Source organism: Ruditapes philippinarum, unplaced genomic scaffold (assembly GCF_026571515.1).
Source record: "Ruditapes philippinarum isolate M1 unplaced genomic scaffold, ASM2657151v2 ctg15734_1_1_1_1, whole genome shotgun sequence".
In the NCBI taxonomy this organism is placed as follows: domain Eukaryota; kingdom Metazoa; phylum Mollusca; class Bivalvia; order Venerida; family Veneridae; genus Ruditapes; species Ruditapes philippinarum.
This window is the reverse complement of record NW_026856128.1, coordinates 1-20505: the sequence shown is the minus strand read 5'-3', so window position 1 is coordinate 20505 and position 20505 is coordinate 1. Positions and strand designations below refer to the sequence as shown.

At 34.8% G+C, this 20505-nt stretch overlaps 1 protein-coding gene across 1 annotated transcript; it reads right to left on the bottom strand.

The window, feature by feature from the left end:
* Positions 1-548: 548 nt before the first annotated feature.
* On the bottom strand, positions 549-16955 carry LOC132745489 (E3 ubiquitin-protein ligase rnf213-alpha-like; the record flags this gene model as incomplete). Its single annotated transcript, XM_060734438.1, is given in 15 exon segments — positions 549-779; positions 2822-2997; positions 3731-3908; positions 4279-4447; positions 4951-5101; positions 5418-5770; positions 6237-6397; positions 6576-6777; positions 7723-7862; positions 9110-9307; positions 11391-11520; positions 12290-12475; positions 13005-13198; positions 13747-13890; positions 16940-16955. Coding segments are annotated over 15 exon segments (2619 nt in total), but the record flags the coding sequence as incomplete, so codon positions are not given.
* Positions 16956-20505: the final 3550 nt, after the last annotated feature.

Sequence of the window (20505 nt, the reverse complement as noted above, 5' to 3'; positions counted from 1 at the left end):
CCCTATTGAAAAAATCATATTGAAAATTTTTATTTTAAAGGGGGGAATTTTCAAAGTTTTTACAATTTTCTTTACAGATCTTATTTTGGGCCCTTTCTTTGAAAAGTGTCAGAGTTAAATCGTATACATATACATGCACAGTGCGTTAACTGGAGTGCAGGTATTAGTTACCCGCACTCCAGAGCATGCCTATTGATTGGCTAATATTTGCTGGGGTTTACTTATTGTGACGGAAGAGAAAGGAAAAGCGATAGAAATGTCATTTTCAGATGCTCGTTCATTGGTTCCTTTTTTCTGGGGTTTCATATTGTGACAACAGGGAGCGTGATTTTATGTTTGACTATGATACAAAAGAGAAAGAACATCAAAACACTCGGCAATCTGATTAATACTCGCCCCCTCTTACAAATCAGATAGCCTCATGTTTTGATGCTCTTTCTATTACATATACACTATTGCACATGAATCACAGCTTTATGATATTTATCTAAGAAACTAATGGAATATATAACAACATTTATAATCTATGGTGTTATTGTACAACTTACAAATTCTTGTTCCTTGAACATAAAATGATCAGGGTTTTTGGCTTTCAAGTCTACAATAGTGGAACTACATTCTGGCCATACACTGTTCATAGCCCTGAAGTAGGTCAGTCTAGGTGCAAGTTTCTGGTAGGCAATATGCACAGTCACTAAACTATGTAGCAGGGAGTTCTCTGTTGTGTTGTTTGCCATTGCCATTTGAGTGGTCATATAGAATACTGTCTGACATACCAACTGTTTAAAAGACATAAATGTTACATATTATTTCTTATGTCTAAGTAATACCACAGCTAGTCTCAATTTGACTGTTATGTTTTGTGTTTAAGCCATATGTTGAGCAAGATATTTACTATGGATTGCTCCATTTCACCAGCTGTAAAGGAATTCCTAACAGAATGATGAAACACAATGGCATCATAAAATTGGCTTCCATAAGCAGAGAGAAAGAGTACCAAAGGAAATTGTCCATCATCAATGTTATGTATATCAAAAACAGCACAGATCTACACAGATCTATACTGGAGGCAAAGTCTCATCAATATGGTTGCAGAAGCTGAACCGGCCTACTGTACAAAATTGATTGATAAAAATATGTCTTCTATTGTTTATACACTGTATCTGTAAATGTCTTTCATTTTACATGTGTACGAGGGATGATCAAAAATTAACCGGACTTTGTAGATGATTCTTATCCTGGCAAATGCATTTACATAAAAATACACGAAACATTAATCGAAATCCATTCCCTAAATGATACAAAAATTACCAACAAGAAATATCAAAAAATAAAAAAGTTATGCTGTTATTGGCATGTACATGTAAAGCAACGCGGCGCACGGTATAACATTAAATTGACGTTAACGACGTCAAAAGCGTATTGTCTTTAACGAAGCGCTTTTTACTCATTAATGAAGTAGCCCAATACGTGTTCCGTATGTTGTTGATGGTGGCGGATCCACTGCCTATATATAATTCTGTACAAGTGGGTATCATATTGTATTGTAATAGAATGGGTGATGATAAAGAGCTCCTGAAATGACGCAAAACACCATTATTTCCTTCTGTAACTTCATTGCTGGACAAATCGCACATGCAATAAACTACACTAGATCTTATTTTTATGTAATGTTGCTGAATGATAATGTATCATACATACGAGAAAATAAAAGGATAATCAAACTTACAAAAAAATTGCCATTATTTTAGAAAAAATTAAACGCATAACCGATTTTAAAGCGTGACTGTTAAATTGTTGACACAATTTCTCCATATTTAGACTATTACGTAAAATAATAAAATAATTTATACAATTGTAAACCAAGAATATAATATATGTAATTAATGCATTAACAATTATCATTTTAAAATTCTTAGTAATAGTTGACTGCACCGTCCCGTAGCTACTGTCGAACATCGTTGACAATGTCCGCAGTCAGTCGGCTGCCATGTTTCAACGTCTCGGCGATTGACGTCACCAACGTCCTTGAAAATTTCTTCTTTTTGCTTCTCCCTTACTTGTTTTCCATTTCTATATTAAACTTTCTTAATCGTTTGTGCTAATCAAAAACTATGCTGTGGCTTCCAGGGACTTTTCCCTTTATAATCATTATCTTTTTCTACGTTTAAAACAGTTTCTCGCATTAATTTTGACAAACTTTTCTTATTGATCGATTTTCGAGACGTTCCGACGACATAGTTTTAACGCGAGTATTTCTTTAACAAGTGACGTTTGAATTGTGATTGCAAATATAGATATGGCTTAAATGTAGTCATTTTTTTCTGACAACGTCAACGATATGTTTCATGACGTTTTTGCGTATTTTGAAATCTAAATGTGCCATATTGTAAAATATACGCATCATAAAGTGCCTGATGCCAGCGCAAATTAACGCACTGCGCCGGGTGTGCGTTACCATGGTTTTTAAATTCGCTGTTATGTACAAGCTATTTGCGTTATCCGATTAGGTATAGCATCAGTTAATAGGTATTGTTTTCTGATAAAGTTTGATATATAACAATAAGTGATCGGTTGAAAATTCTTTAATTGGCAGTCAAAGTCCGGTTTATTTTTGATCATCCCTCGTATATGTCTTTCAGTTGATTTTTCTTTTGTTTCTTGTCAAACAGACAATATGAAGGTCATATATCAACTTTCAGGTTTTATTTTACAAAGAGGAGTTAAGATGTCTCACAATGCATTATATACAAACACAAATATGCTATTCTAATCAACTTAAACAAAATACAATAGTAAAAGCAAACTGCTAATAATTTACCTGTTGTTCATGTACTGATGCAGCTTTATACATGGTCTGGACAAAGTCATAGATATATTCTTGTACAGCTTCTGCTACATCATGTTCCTCTGTTATACAACTCAATACTTTACCCAGTGCATGCTCACTCAATACCTTCACTGAAGATTCTGTTTTTGAGCAGACTTCATCTACTTCTACAATAAAAAGATCTTGATGACTTAAAGGTCTTGATTCTTCATATGATATTATACCCACTTCAGAAACACCACTAACCAGTTAGTCACATAGGAACAAATGGTTGAAAGCCCATAAAATTGAGGGTTTTTTTTCCGCATAATTTCTGAAGCATGGAATTCCTGAACAACAGTTAAGAATCTAGAGCTAATGTTTCATATTCAAAAATATGTGATACTACCAAATTTGCAGTCTTATAAAAATTTCACATACAGAGAAATATCTAGTTGTAAGTTCAAATGACACTACCTAATCATATGTCCATTTAATACAGTATAAAGATGCATTTACACCTTAAGAATATCCCTGTCTTTTGACATACATTCATATCTTGCATAAGTTAAGTTGAATATGAAGTGCCAATGAAGAAACAATGTCTTCACACATTAATCACAAAGACAACATACATGTTTATCATTATGATTGGACAAATCACTCTGATATAAAATGTAGAAAGATATGTCTAGAAAATAAGTCTTATACAACCCTATACAGCTTCAACTTTTACAGATAGCATGAAAAAATTGGTAGAGCTTAAACATTTACAAACATTTGAAAAATAAAAAATGAAATTTCCTAATCAATAGATGAAATAGAGGAAACATTATAGTAATAATCACATAATCAAATTTTACTTATTCTGTAAGAACAGCTCTCTTCAAAATGTAAGTGAAAAAATCATGACTGTTTTACCTTCATGGTCATGTGACTCTGCCACTGGATGATGTAATTTCAAGATTTCATTAATCTGGTTTATAAGCAGCCAGGAAAATGGCATTCTTGCACTGAACATTTGACCTTCACATCCTGTTGTCATGACAACAACCTCTGGTAGGTCACTCTGTCTTTTTGGAGACTGCAAATCTGTGAACTGAAAACAAGAGTACAAATCTACTTTAACAGTAAGATTTTGACATTAATTAATGTTATATGAATATATAATTACTTTTAATAACAGAATTTTTCTGTATACTTATAACATAAACTAATGTAAGTCTCACAGAATATAAAATGTCTCATAATACTGACAAAATGTTCACAAATTTAAATTATTTATTTTTCTATAGTATACATGTATAAAAATACCATTGACAAATTTTCTTATAATTGCCTGATACCCTCAGTATGTAAATAGTCTGTCTTGTCTAAGCTATCTCCCATGTATCATTTAAGCAACCAACAAAACTGATAATATTAATGTGTCATCAAATAAGGTAAATGTTTGAGAGAAAGACATATACCTGTAGATTGATGGCATCCACAGTGTTCAAGTAAGTGAGCCATAGTTCTTGTTTCCACTTGAAATGTTCTTCTTGTAAAATTTTCATGTTATCATTGGTATCCAAATAAGCTATAATTCCAGCTAAGATTGGTGCTACTTTTGTCTCCAAAGTCTGTATACATGATCGCCTGCAACACAAATATTTCATTTAGTTTTCATATAAAAGCAGTCAATTTTATTTTTCTTTAAATATGACTATTTCATGTATATAAGCCAATAATTAATAAGACATCTAGACAACTTTATAATGATAAAGCTGGTAATTAAAATTATTCATGAAATTAAATATATACAGTATGTTGTTCACTAGACAATATTTCAAAACTCAATCAAAAGTACATATGTCAAGCAAAGTTTACAGGTTTAGATTCAATGTAAGTATACAAAAGAATCTGTATTTGGTATTAAAAATTTCAGTGATTGCACCAATACTGTAACTCTCATATAGCACACCTATTTAGCATTCCTCCCAAATAAGGTCCCCAATAACCGTGATAGGAACCACCAAACTTTCAAACACTTCTGTAAAATGTTTTTCAGCTTTGCAACTTTGCTTTATGGTAACAGATCAATAAAGAAATAAAGAAAATTATCATTTTCTGGTCACTATATCTAGTCTAGAACTACATACCTAAATGTTCCAGCTTTGTTGATGTTTTCAGAAGATGCAGCTTCATTTATCAGCCAATGCTGTGCCATGTGGGCAACATGTGTCTTTGATTCCTTTTCTTTCAGAAGCTTGGCTATGAGACAACATACTCCGTGTAGGAAAGATGCTTGACCTGCAAATGAGTAACATTATGATAAAACAAAATTAAAGATATATTTTACCCTGTTCTTAATAAAGAAACTAATAAAAGCTAAATATATCAGGTACTCAGGAGTTGCGTACATTTCAGCCAGTGCTAGAGTGGATATATACATACTGCATAAAAAAGTAAAAGCAATAGTTAAATCACTCCTGTTCATCATCTTGAGAAAAATCCTATTCAGTATTTGTTAAATATAGATTTGTATTGCCATAGTTAGATTTTTATTGCCATAGTTTCATGAATATTTTCTAAAAATAAAATAAAAAAGACAAATACAATGCAATACCTTCAACTTGTTCCTGGTGGAGCAATTTCAGAACCAGTCCGACCCTGTCTGTTTCTTTATTTGTATTTTCTACCTTATCCTTCACCATAGACAATGCTGCCTGTACACAGGATAATATCAATCCTTTAACATTCAGTCTATGTTGACCATATCCTTTATTAAAACCTTCACCTCCATGCTTATCTACACTTTTCAAATCTAAAAGTACATCATCTAATTGAAGTGGGGCATTTCCCATTCTATTTTCAAAGTCCAAGTCATTTGTGTACACAATGTTTTCATCCATTCCCTGTCTTGGTGAATCATTTCTACCTTCTGCACCAGTCCATTCCATTTCTTCTTCTGTCTGAGCACTGAAATTACATCTGAGAGTGAATTTACTACATAAACAGTACTCAAACAGTCACAGATCTAAGTGAAATCTGATGCATGGTCTTCTAAACAAGTGCTTTAGTAAGTAGAAGTGCTTGGAGAGATAAGATTGTTTTGTAAAGTATGAGTGGTTTGTTAAGTAAGAAAGGAGTGGTCTGTAAAGTATGAAAGGAGTGGTCTATGAAGAAGGAGTGATCAATAAAGTGGGAGTGGTCTGTAAAGTGGGAGTGGTCTGTAAAATAGGAGTGGTATAAGTAACTAGCATTTCTTGAAAAAGATATCAAAATGAGTGATGGTGCAATTTAATCATTTATCTTGTTAAGTGGAGGTTGCAGGATTAATAACAAGAACATGGACAAGAAATCGAGTGTTCTATATCAAAATCTAAACATTTTTATAAAATAGGGAAAACATTTGATATCAACTATTATGTTAACAACATCATACATTTCTCTAGGAACATCCTCATCAATTTCCATTGCAGAAGGTTCTTTAACATAATCTGTGAAGAGTTTAGATATAGATTTTCCTTGCATGTCTTGTAGTGTAGGCATGTTCATATCTTCTGGATACAGGTCATCTATATGTGCAGAGTGCCAAAGTCCACACTGAAAAACATTATTATGAGAGATACATGTATGATATCTGTTGCTACAAATGCATGACTGTCATAAAGATACTCACTGAGTAGAAAACAACACAAACAAATTGCATTAGAAATAAATTGACATCACACTCAATGGATTTTATTGTTCTTATATGCATTGTTAAAGTAACTTAAGATACCTGAAATCCTGTGAATGAGGCCCCTCGTGGGAGCTGTACAATAAATACAACATGGATGGGAGCTCTTAGTTCCTCACGCATCTTTTCAAATTCATCCATGACGCAGTAGCGAGCACACGCAATCAGATTGGCGTTCATGTCACCTGAGTCACACTGTATCACCATAAGACTTGGGTCTTTTCCTGTACCCTGAATGTGCTGTCTGTAATATCAAATGTCATTTCTAGTTACAATGTGAGTTTAAATAAAAACATGCTTACTGAATCTGTAACAAAATGTATCAAAAGGGATATGATTTATGTTACAGACATGAAGTTGTTTTACATTTACCATGATAAATATCTTTAAGAGACTGGTCAGGTTTTCAATCTAGACAAATCCATTCATCATTTTTAGGGAAAATTGCAAAATATGTACTGACTGAATAGCAAACAGTGCAGACCATGATCAATAGACCAAGTGAATAAAAGACACCAATCCAAGGATTTTAAATATCATCAAATTTGATGATCTATCCATGGTACATGACATTGTATATTATTATAAACATATTTCAATTTTTTAACAGACATAACAAGTATGAAGATATAATCCCCACTAATTGGATAGAAACATCCAAAAATGTAACTATAAATAGCAGTGCTAGAGAATCGTATCTCACATGGGCTTATCAACACACTCCACGTGCAACACGTTTTTGCATATTCGTACACATACATGATATTTACTACCCCTTTAACAACAATGTTAACTCATAACAGCCAAACATATTAGTCTTTTAGATTGTCCACAGAGTCAAAATAAATTGATAATTTAACTTTCACGTACTGACTCCAACTCCACTTAAGTTCTAATACCTCCATATTTATCTGTTACTAAAAATAACAGTAGAAAATATTTGAAAATGTTAAAAGCTTTTTATCAATTATGGGAATCAACTATCTAAGTCCCACCCAATTTATCTAGGTTGTAATGTGCATAAAAAGTAGTTAAATTCGAGTTTTTACTTAGTTTCTCATGTGTCCAATAAAGATAAATAATGACAGAAATAGATTCTAGAAGTTCCATCACCCTACCAGTATATGTACCTTAATCTAATTATTAATTTGTCGAAACTGAAAACTAAATTTTCATCAATTAAACTTACAGAATCCTGTTACTGAACTGTTGTTCAGTATCAAATGATGACAAAGTTTCTAGCAGGAGTATTTTGTCAACATCTATTCCAGTGGCTTTACTAATTTCTCCTTTGTGAACACCTGCCATCAGTTTGGAATGGGTTGTTATCTGTGAAATCAATTATAACATTGACTTTAGCTTGTAATTAATGTTAAATGAGTAATAACATATATGTATTATCTTTGTATGTACTTTATTGAAGTGATACTCATTTTTACTTCACCAAGACAACTCATAGGTTATCATTCAAATCATAAAGACCAATTAACTGTATTATAAAGGATTATTTAGGGAAGGCCATAGATTAAACTATTCAAATTATAAATAGAAATGATATACTCAATTCATTTAAGGCACATTAAGCCTTTGAAATGAGTGTGATTTTTCCTCTGAATAATGAGCAAACCTGTGTGTTAAAGTGTTTGAATAATGGCATATATAGCATATTACATTCTTGTTGTGTGAAAAAAACATAGTGGTCATGCAGTATTTTTTCTTCCATACAAAACACTATATCAGTTAGGTTTAACTGTTATGGTGGCTGATTTGTGCCATTCGTGTTTTCCCCCATGACCCCACCCCGCCAAGCGAAAAGTGGAAAATTAACAAGTTAAAATGGCGGGGCTGCGCAGCGAAAACAAGCTAATTAGTGAGGGCATGGAGCGAAGTTAAATAAATAAAACTTCGCCCCGCGGGGCCGCAGAGCGGGATTTAAGAATTAAAACAGCTGGGTCTCGGGACTAAAACACGCTAATAAGCAGGGTCACGGGGCGAAGTTTAATAAATAAAACTTCGCCCCGCGCCCCCGCTAATTAGCATTTTTTCGTCTCGCAACCCCGCCAAGTGAAAAGTCAATAATTAACATGTTAAATGGCGGGGGTGGGCAGCGAAAACATGCTAATTAGCGATGGGGGCGCGGACCGAGATTTAAGAAATAAAACGGCAGGGTCCCGGGACGAAAACACGATAATAAGCGGGGGTGCGGGGCGAAGATAAATCAATAAAAACTTTGACGCGGGCCCTCGCTTATTAGCCAAGCGGATAATCGACAATTCACAGGTTAAAATGGCGGGGAACTCCGAGCAAAACCACGCTAATTAGCGAGGGCGCTAATAAACGTGTTTTTGCTCCGTGCCCCCGCCGTTTTATTTCTTAAATCTCGCCCTGCACGGCGAAGTTTTATTTATTAAACTTCGCTCCGCGCCCTCGCTAATAAGCATGTTTTTGCTGCGCGCCCCCGCCATTTTAACTTGTTAATTTTTCGACTTTTCGCTTTGCGGGGTCCAAGGGGAAAACACGAATGGCACAAATCAGCCACTATAAACTGTACTTAAACAAATGGGACTTTTACTTACCTGTGAAAATAATTGCCTGCATTCCTGTTTAACTATTTTGACATTCAGATATTGTAGAAGGTTGTCATGTGATTGTTTGTTAAAGTACCATCCTTTCAACAACTCTTTCTCCCTGTTTGTCAAGCTACTGTGTTCCAGTCTGATCAGGGATTCAGGTGTAGCACACCACAGCAACACTGCCTTAGATTCTTGTAAAACCTTCAATTTGTTACATAACACATATTTTAAGATAAATCTATTTTACATCAAAGTTTACCTTTAATAAGTTGATATTTTTCAAACACAAAACAAAACAAGAGGGCCATGAAAGAGGGCCATGATGCCTCTGAGGTCGCTCACCTGTATATAGGCCCCTGGAGCGGGGCCAGTTTAAACCCCAGGGCTTTTATTTGAACAAACTTGAAAGACACCCATTAGAAGATGTTTCATGATGTTAAGTTTTTACGACACACATATAATGAAAAAAAATGATCTCTCTCCTGCTTTTCCCCCTCCCGGCAGGGCCAATTTTAACCCAAGGGCTTTCATTTGAACAAACTTGGTAGACACCCATAAGAAGATGTTACATCTTAAACATCTAAGCTCTAGCTCATTGGGTTTTTTAAAAGAAGATTTTTTAAATTTTTACTATACACATATAGTTAAAAACAATGACACCCCTGGGAAGGGGCCAATTTTGACCCTAGGGCTTTTATTTGAACAAACTTTGTAGACACTCACTAGAAGATGTTTCATGCTTAATATCTAAAGTCTAGCTATTTGGGTTTTTTTCAAAGAAGATTTTTTAAGTTTTTGCTATACACATATAAGGAAAATTAATGACCCCCAGGGCTTTTATTTGAACAAACTTGGTAGACACTCATTAGAAGATGTTTCATGCTAAACATCTAAGCTCTAGCTCTTTGGGTTCTTTGAAAGAAGATTTTTTAAGTTTTTACTATATGCATATAGAGAAAATCAATGACCCCCTGGGTCGGGGCCAATTTTGACCCCAGGGCTTTTATTTGAACAAACTTGTAAGACACCCATTAGAACATGTTTCATGCTAAATATCTTAGCTCTAGCTCTTTGAGTTCTTTTTTAAAGATTTTTTAAAGTTTTTACTATATGCATATAGGGAAAATCAATGCCCCCCTGGGGCGGGGCCAATTTTGACCCCAGGGCTTTTATTTGAACAAACTTGGTAGACACTCATTAGAAGATGTTTCATGCTAAATATCTAAGCTCTAGCTCTTTGGGTTCTTTAAAAGAAGATTTTTTAAGTTTTTACTATATGCATCTAGGGAAAATCAATGACCCCCTGGGGCGGGGCCAATTTTGACCCCAGGGCTTTTATTTGAACAAACTTAATAGACACCCATAAGAACATGTTTCATGCTTAATATCTTAGCTCTAGCTCTTTGAGTTCTTTTTTAAAGATTTTTTTAAGTTTTTATTATATGCATATAGGGAAAATCAATGACCCCCTGGGGCGGGGCCAATTTTGACCCCAGGGCTTTTATTTGAATAAACTTGGTAGACACTCATTAGAAGATGTTTCATGCTAAATATCTAAGGTCTAGCTATTTGGGTTCTTTAAAAGAAGATATTTTAAGTTTTTACTATATGCATATAGGGAAAATCAATGACCCCCTGGGGCGGGGCCAATTTTGACCCCAGGGCTTTTATTTGAACAAACTTGGTAGACACTCACTAGAAGATGTGTCATGCCAAATATCTAAGCTCTAGCTCTTAGGGGTTTTTAAAAGAAGATATCTAAAGATTTTTTGGTTGCCATGGCAACCAGAGTTCTGCATGGAATTAAATTCTTTGAACAATTTTTAAAGGTGACCACCAAAGGAACATTCCTGTGAAGTTTGGATGAAATTTGCTTAGTGGTTTATGAGGAGATGTCATTTAAAGTAAAAGTTTACGGACGGACGGACCGACGACGGACGGACCGACGACGGACAAAAAGTGATCACAAAAGCTCACCCTGTCACTTTGTGACAGGTGAGCTAAAAAAACACAACAAAGATACACATGTCTTCAAGTCTCTTCAAAAGCTACTAAAACTGTAAGATTTTTATATTTATTCAAATAAATTACATTTATATAAGAAACATCTACATGTATTTAATTTATAATTTCTTTTAACCATCAATGGCTATTTTTGCTAGATTCTTTATACATGTATATGTGTTGTGAAATGATCATGATTAGACTGTTTGACCATAGTGCTAGATTTGACTAGAAACATAATTAGTTATTAAAGTAATTAAAAGACATCATCTTATTGTACCTGTGTATCCCTGTCTGTCTCATTCTCTATCTCTGTATGTTTGTTCCAAACATCTAGAACAATGGCTGAACATGTATCGTCATGGTAACCAATAAAAACATCACCTACTTTTGTGGCTGTTGTTTTACCTCTGTAAATAAAACAAGAGCTGTCAGTAGGACAGCACTCTTGACTACTCTTAGTGCTTGGTAATAAAAGAGCCTTGATAATGTTAATTTTTAAGTTCAAAAAAAGGACTATTATGCTCTCAAAGAATACAGAAGTGTATAAAATTTCACCTTGTTTCAAAGCCAGATTTCATTGGAATATGAAAATATTTGAGGTGGTACCGAATCTTTATCATAAAAAGGGGCTTCTTCAGTCAAAATGCTTGAGTGTTACCTCCTCCTGTCTACAGGTTTGGGGCATGATGCTGTTTAAAGTTTCAAAGCCATATGTCAATGGACTTTGAAAATATTTGAGGTGGTACGCAAACTTTAATGTAAGTGATTACGCCGCTGCCGAAGCTTTGGTGACTAGGATAGCTCTACTTATTCTTATCGAATGGTCCAGCTAAAAATTATACCAGTGTTTATAAGTTTGTCAAAGTATGTTTATCAGATTCTATTTTTATGACCAAGAATCTCACATGCTCCAGGAATTAACAACACACATATAATAGTTGAGATGAGTTTAAATTATCACCTAGCAGAATGTCAGAAGTTTAGCTTAAAACAAGAGCTGTCAGTAGGATAGTGTGCTCCACTATTCTCAGTGTAATGTAGAATTTTCTAAGTTCAAAAAGGGCCAAAATTCTTTCAAAATTCTGATTCTGATATACATTTGTATAATGAAATAATCATAATTACTACTGTATATGTTTGTTTAATTAATACATCTTTAACTTCCACTTTACTTACCTATGTGCATAACCAACATTTCTCTGTTTTACAAACTCCTTTGCCCAGTTCTCCAACTTATCTACAACTTGTTGTTGTTCTGGTGACAACATTGTGTTGATGGTGAGGAAATGTTTCTCTAGACGATTGATTAGTGGTATAGGAAACTTCTTGTATACTGTCTGCTTCTCTGCTACCACTATCAGTCTAACATACAAGAATTTAGTTTAATTAAGTTACATTTACCATGCTATTGATATCATAAGAGTCTCATTACAATCGCCCAATAATAATAATTATTTGGTAAGTTTTTTTTCTTTCTTTAAAGTATGATTTGTTATATTTGGCAAAATAATATATGTTTACATTATGAAATTGTTGAAAAAAAAATGTTGATATTCATTGAACAGTCACTTAAATTATTAGTGTTAATTATGTATTGGCGATGGGTGAAGTAATGCGGTAATTTTGCGATGAGCATGTTACATGTATATTAGAACCTTGTTATAATGGGGTTGCAGTGTATCCATTTGATAATGAAACAACAAGCAAGGACACTACAAAGACTTTTTTGTATTATGCTCTTAGAGATGACAGAGCTGGGGATCAAACTAATGACCTTCTGCCTGCAGTGAAAACTCATTATATCAAATCACTCAGCTATCACAGCATTAGTTCACAAAATTTGAACTGTTATAACCAAAATCAATATGAACTTACCTTATTCTTATATTACCTGAAATTTTTGTGTACTGGACATTTGACTCTATGTGTTCCTAGTCCAAGATCAACGTATCTCTCTCCGCCAAAATATACATAATATTGATTGAGGGCGTCATATAAACTCTCATAGAGATTTTCTGAGTTCAGTAATATCACAGTTTTCCCTGTCTCCATACACACTTTGATCTTATTGATGTTTCGACATACCTATATACAAATAAAACAAAAAATATCAATCCAAATTTATGAATCAAAGAGTTACAAACAGATGATTCAGGTCTTATCTAAAACTGAATTAAGTATTATTTTCGCCCTACTACATATGTAGGGGGTGGGGGGATATAAAGTTTTCCTCGTCTGTCTGTTCAGGTCCATCTGTAGACTGACAAAACACTGAAATGTAAGGGGGGGGCACCTGTGTCCATAAAATCTGTGTCCTATGATCATATTTATAGTTTTATATGTTTCTCAGTTACATTATAAGGTATGAGAGGAAAAAGAATTTGAAGTAGCTTATTAAATATTTCTCTTTATATTTAATTTCAGCCAAAATAAATTTTGAGTGAAATCTGTATAATGTTATCAGAAGAAACATTTTGTGAAAAATTCTTTATATTAAGGTAGAAAAACTTTAATACACATGATATCCAGATTGTTGAGCAGCAAACTCTTGATTGAAGCATCAATCAACTTTAAATTACACATGACTGATATAAAACATAAAATAAAACAAATCTTTAAAACAGTATTCTGACCTGTGTATATTCCTGGTCACTTCTAAAGCTACTACCAAATATGGTAATCGGTCTGATATCACCTCTCCTAGACAGAATCTGTTGTTGTATGATTGTTAATGTACCATAATTCTCTGTTAACAGTAGCAGGTATCTACTCTCACTGTATAAATATGAAATATTCACAATGATTTATAAGGTATATATATCAAAATAAATTACACTGTTTGTTTGGTTGGTTTTACGGTACACCAACACAATTTAGGTCTTATAGTGCCAAACAGGAAAACCATTTTGGCTAAATTAAGGTGTTACAAACTTAAAGCAACATCAGGGTTCAAAACCACCTCACCGATTTGAAATAAGAGATGCATAGACTCCAGAAATTTGAACCCATTAAGTTGCTTCTTACTTTCACCCAGGGATAAACAGTGGCTGCAATTCTGAAAGGCAATCCGTCAGCCACAAAGGGAAAATATTTTTACAAAGACAACTTCAATAAAATTACATATACAGAATAATTCAAAACAACTTTAAAATGAACAAAATCTTTTTTTTTTTCAAAATAATTCAGTTAAAGGTAAACTATCCAAAAAGAAATCTGTTACAACTACTGCTGCCAGGTCTAATTCTATTTAACACCTTAACCTCTCCCAACAACCCCAATCAAAAATATAAAACAAGAGCCGGTTGATGCCGGTTGATGCTCCCCGATTAGGTTTTGGACACAGGAAGGTATACCTCTTGTTGTGTCAGAGTTATGCCACAGACAAAGTTCAAAGTGTAAAAACAACCCAAATATTGTGCACAACACATTGTCTCAATATTGTGATCATTTTTGTGAAATAGTTGTAAAATCCGACTTCAAATAACGAAGTAATGCGCCGGACATAATTTTGCTGCAAGGTCATGACATGACCTTGACCTTCAAGGTAGGGACCCAAATGTTGCATGCGGCATGTCGATTCAATATGGTCATCATCTCTGTGAAATAGTTGTTAAATCTGACTTCCAGTAACAAAGTTATGGGCCGGACACGCTTTTTGCTGCAAGGTAATGCTGTGACCTTGACCTTCAAGGTGGAGACCCAAATGTTCCAGACCCTGCGTCTCAATATGGTGATCATTTCTGTGAAATATTTTTAAATATCCTTTAGGGACGGACCGATTTACTAATGTTATTTGAACTTGTGGTCCAACCCTTTTTCTTTCAAAATGTATTTATATATTTTTCTTTCTATATATTTGCAGTGTACATATTGTAAAAATTGAAAGGAATAAAATATGTTTAAACTAAATATTTTTAAAATCCGACTTCAACTAACAAAGTTATGGACCAGACACGATTTTGCTGCAAGGTCATGCTGTGACCTTGACCTTCAAGGTAGCGACCCAAATGTTGCGCGCGACACATCGTCTCAATATGGTGATCATTTCTGTGAAAAAGTTTTAAAATCCGACTTCAAATAACAAAGTAATGGGCCGGACACGATTTTGCTGCAAGGTCATGCTGTGACCTTGACCTTCAAGGTAGCTACCCAAATGTTGCGCCTGACATATCGTCTCAACATGGTGATCATTTCTGTGAAATATTTTTAAAATCCGACTTCAAATAACGAAGTTATGGACCGGACACGATTTTGCTGCAAGGTCATGCTGTGACCTTGACCTTCAAGGAAGCAACCCAGATGTTGCACGCGACACATCGTCTCAATATGGTGATCATTTCTGTGAAATATTTTTAAAATCTAACTTCAAATAACACAGTAATGGACCGGACACACTTTTGCTGCAAGGTCATGCTGTGACCTTGACCTACAAGATAGCAACCCAATGTTGCGCGCGAGACATCGTCTTAATATGGTGATCATTTCTGTGAAATATTTTAAAATCTGACTTCAAATAACAAAGTAATGGGCCGGACACGATTTTGCTGCAAGGTCATGCTGTGACCTTGACCTTCAAGGTAGTGACCCAAATGTTTCGCGCGCGACACATTCGTCTCAATATTGTGATCATTTCTGTGAAATTATTTTTAAAATCCGACTTCAAAATAATGAAGTTATGGACCAGACACACTTTTGCTGCAAGGTCATGCTGTGACCTTGACCTTCAAGGTAGCAACCCAAATGTTGCGCGCGACACATCGTCTCAATATGGTGATCATTTCTGTAAAATAGTTTTAAAATCTGACTTCAAATAACAAAGTAATGGCCGGACACGATTTTGCTGCAAGGTCATGCTGTGACCTTGACCTTCAAGGTAGCGACCCAAATGTTGCGCGTGACACATCGTCTCAATATGGTGATCATTTCTGTGAAATATTTTTAAAATCCGACTTCAAAAATAATGAAGTTATGGACCGACACGAGATTTCGCTGCAAGTCATGCTGTGACCTTGACCTTCAAGGTAGACAACCCAAATGTTGCGCGCGACACATCGTCTCAATATGGTGATCATTTCTGTGAAATATTTTTAAAATCCGACTTTAAATAATGAAGGTATGGACCGGACACGATTTTGCTGCAAGGTCATGCTGTGACCTTGACCTTCAAGGTAGCGACCCAAATGTTGCGGGCGACACGTTTGTCACAATATGGTGATCATTTCTGTGATATAGTTTTAAAATCCGACTTCAAATAATGAAGGTATGGACCGGACACGATTTTGCTGCAAGGTCATGCTGTGACCTTGACCTTCAAGGTAGCGACCCAAATGTTGCGCGCTGACACATCGTCTCAATATGGTTGATCATTTCTGTGAAATATTTTTAAAAATCCGACTTTCAAATAATGAAGGTATGGATGGACACGATTTTGCTGCAAGGTCATGCTGTTTGAACTTGACCTTCAAGGTAAGCGCCCAAATTTGCGCGTGACACTCGTCTAAATATGGTATCATTTCTGTGATATAGTTTTTAAAATCCGACTTCAATAACAAAGTATGGGCCGGACACGAATTTGTCCGGCCGAATGGAAAAAGGGGCCATTTCTTTTTGTTATTTTCTTTTGTTTGAATAGAGGCCAATGGCCCCTTACTCTATTGTTCGGAATGAACTTTTTCTCTTTTTTCTGTTTTAAGTTAATGGCCCTAATCCTATTTGGGTAGTGCGGGCAGACTGCTGACGGAGGACGGACAACCCGACGACTATATGCTCCCCCAAAAATTTTCGGGGAGCAAAAAAAATATAAAAAAAAAATTATATCCTTTTACCTTTCATTTTGTTTGTATCAAAAGAGTAAGGCTTGCTAAGACCAGAGGGGTACAGTCGGGATCAGTGCGCTTTGGCTGTAGGCAAAATTAACATTTAATATACCAGTAGTACATATGAATAACATCAGTATTACATATGAATATATCAACATATATTTTAACATCATATGTCATTTTGAAAGGTCATCAGAATTCTAATAAATTTTTGATCATCAAAATATTATGTATAATACCAAACAATTTGTTTACCTTTTGGTCAAAAGTGACAAAAGAGGTTAAATTCTTCTTAAAGCTTTCTACTGGATTAACTTGATCCAGTCCACCAAAGTTCCTCTTGATAGCATGTAACAGCTCGTGCCATGTTGGTTTCCTTTTAGACTTCTCCACAAACCCATACACCATCTTCACTAAACTGATAACAAGAAGAAAACTCTTAGCATGAAATTATATCTGATATATTCTGAAGCAATAAAATCAATAATCAATAACCAATAATCCACTGATATCACTCTCTGGCTACACTGTATGATTAGTGAGATTTGATGCCTTTTTTTTTTAAACCATATTTTTTTCTCTTCTGCAGACAACATTCCTTCTTAATTTGAATTTACAATGCTTAAAGCAAAGACTGGACATATGAATCCTGTACCTTAGGGCCATTTTATTTCACAATAGCTCAAATAGAAATAATGACTGTGAAATTGTAAAAAGGAAATTCATGTTACAGATCAATGAGATGGTGACTTTTACATAACTTCAACATTTATACTAGTTACCAGCATGATTTACATGTATATAACACACCATGTATACTATTAAAGCAAAAACATTTAACTTAAACCAGAACACTACTGAGATGATGTGAAAAGAGATATGTTTAACTACCTAATTATTGTAGCAACTTACCTGTAAAAGTCTCGGAGTCCATAAAACTCTCTCATGCTCTGTGAAGCTTTCTGGAAAATTTCTAAATATGAGATAGCCATGGGTTCTATAAACAGGTTGATTAGGTCATCAAGTTTATCACTGGTACTGCATATTCCACTAAAATCAACAGAAATACATATATCTAAACAAGGGTGCCATAGTCACAAAATACGCCCGTTTACGAAAAAGCTTTAGATGGAGATGGGGGCATTATGGATAAGTGTTATCTAGCAAGCAAGTTTTTATTCTTGGCACTGTGTTGTTAAATGAACCTTAAAACAAATCAATAGGGAAGATATGCACAGAATGTGTGACCTTGACCTTGGTCGCAGGGACCTGAATTTTATGCACGGCACTCAGCCTCACAATGATGAACATTTGTGCCAAATTATATTGAAATCCCTCTATGCATGTAGAAGTTTTGCTCCAGACAAGTGTTTTTCTATGAGCTCTAACTGTGACCTTCACCTTTGACCTAGAGACTTGGTTTATGTGCAGGGCACTACGTCTCATGGTGGTGAACAATTCTATAAAAGTAACATTAAAATTCCTCCATGCATGTAGAAAATATGCTCCGGACAACATCTGGATATTTAATCATCTCCAGTGACCTTGACCTTGCAAATATTAACCTAAATTAAATGTGTAACACCTGTAGTCATGATAGTTACCATTTGTGCTACAATCCATCAATAAATGATGACTAAATGGTCCCTATAACCATCTTCAAATTTTTATCTGAACTTTGACCTCTATGTGTAACCTTGACTTTGGTCGCAGGGATCTGAATTTTGCATGCGACACTCAGCCTCACAATGGTGAACATTTGTGCCAAGTTATATTGAAAACCCCCTATGAATGTAGAAGTTTTGCTCCGGACAAGCGTTTTTCAATGAGCTCTAAGTGTGACCTTGACCTTTGACCTGGAGACCTGGATCATGCATGGAGCAATACATATCATGGTGGTGAACATTTCCATAAAGTATTATAAAAATTCTTCCATACATGTAGGAGATATGCTCCAGACAAAATCTGGATATTTCACCATCTTTAGTGACCTTGACCTTGCATATATTGACCTAAAGTACATGTGTCACATCGGTAGTCTTGATAATGATCATTTGTGTTACAATCCCTCAACAAATGATGATTAAATCGTCCCTATACACATCTTCATACTTTTATCTTTTTTTAAACGGGCGTATAAAAAGTACATGTAATTTAATAACTAAAAAATTCTGATTTAAGATTTTATTCTAGGGAAATACATTTCATTACAATTCTTAATCTTTGAATGAGCCGAACTGATATTTACTTGAAAATTAAAATATAATTAAATTTCTATGAGAAAGTATTTACATTTGATAAGGTAATTACTGTATGATCTTTTATGAACAAATACCAAGTCTACAGAACACCATAGTTATCACAGTTAAGAATCTTGACCAATGATGAAAACATGTGTAAATAAATGTTACATTCTTTAGAACATACTCAAGTCCAAGAAAGAGGATTATTTCATGCCCTTTGATTAAATTCTATTTTTAGAATTAAAAGTGAAAATAGATCAAGGGGAGTAATTGTGTAAGTCATTTATGAACAAAGTAATAACTTTGTTGTTTCCCTTTGATTAAATTCTATTTACAAAATCTGGATATTTCATCATCTTTATTGACCTTGACCTTGTATATATTGACCTAAATTATATGTATCACAGCCATAGTCTTGATAATGACCATTTGTGTTACAATCCCTCAATAAATGATGACTAAATGGTCCATATACACATCTTCATATTTTTATCTGAACTTTGACCTCTATGTGTGACCTTGACCTTGGCCGCAAGGACCTGAATCTTGCACGCGACACTCCGCCTCACAATGGTGAACATTTGTGCCAAGTAATATTGAAATCCCTCTATACATGTGGAAGTTTTGCTCCGGACAAGCATTTTTCAATGAGCTCTAAGTGTGACCTTGACCTTTGACCTAGAGACCTGGTTCATGTGCGCGACACTGCTCCTCATAGTGGTGAACATTTATATGAAGTTTCATTAAAATCCCTCCATACATGTAGGAGATATGCTCCGGACAAAATTGGACGCCGCCCGCCCGACCGCCCGCCAGGGGCGTTCCCATAATACGTCCCGTTTTTCAAACGGGCGTATAATATCATACATGAACCTAACATTAATATGTTCCTTCTTTACATATGTGCCAGCATGTCTAAATAATATAACTTACAGGATGATGTCATCATATGCTTAGCTATTTTTATTTTTAACAGATCATATTATTTTAATGCTGAATATATTTCTGTTCATGAAGAAGTATCATATGTTGTATAATATAACAAACTAGAACTGCCACTGTCATGGTGTGAATACCCCCGCATACCACTTTGTAAGAATCAACAGCGGCCATTTAGAGCTCAAGGACAACCTCCCTGCCAAATCTGAGGTTACTAAGCCATAGCATTGCTAAGTTATGTATTCTACATGCTTCAAATGTGAAAATGTCAAAATCAATACACAGAGGACAGGCATTCTTAAGCAATTGAGGGGAAAGCTTTTTTTAAGTCAAGGTCCCTGTGACCTTGACCTTTGACCCAGTGACCTAAAAATCAATAGGGGTCACATGG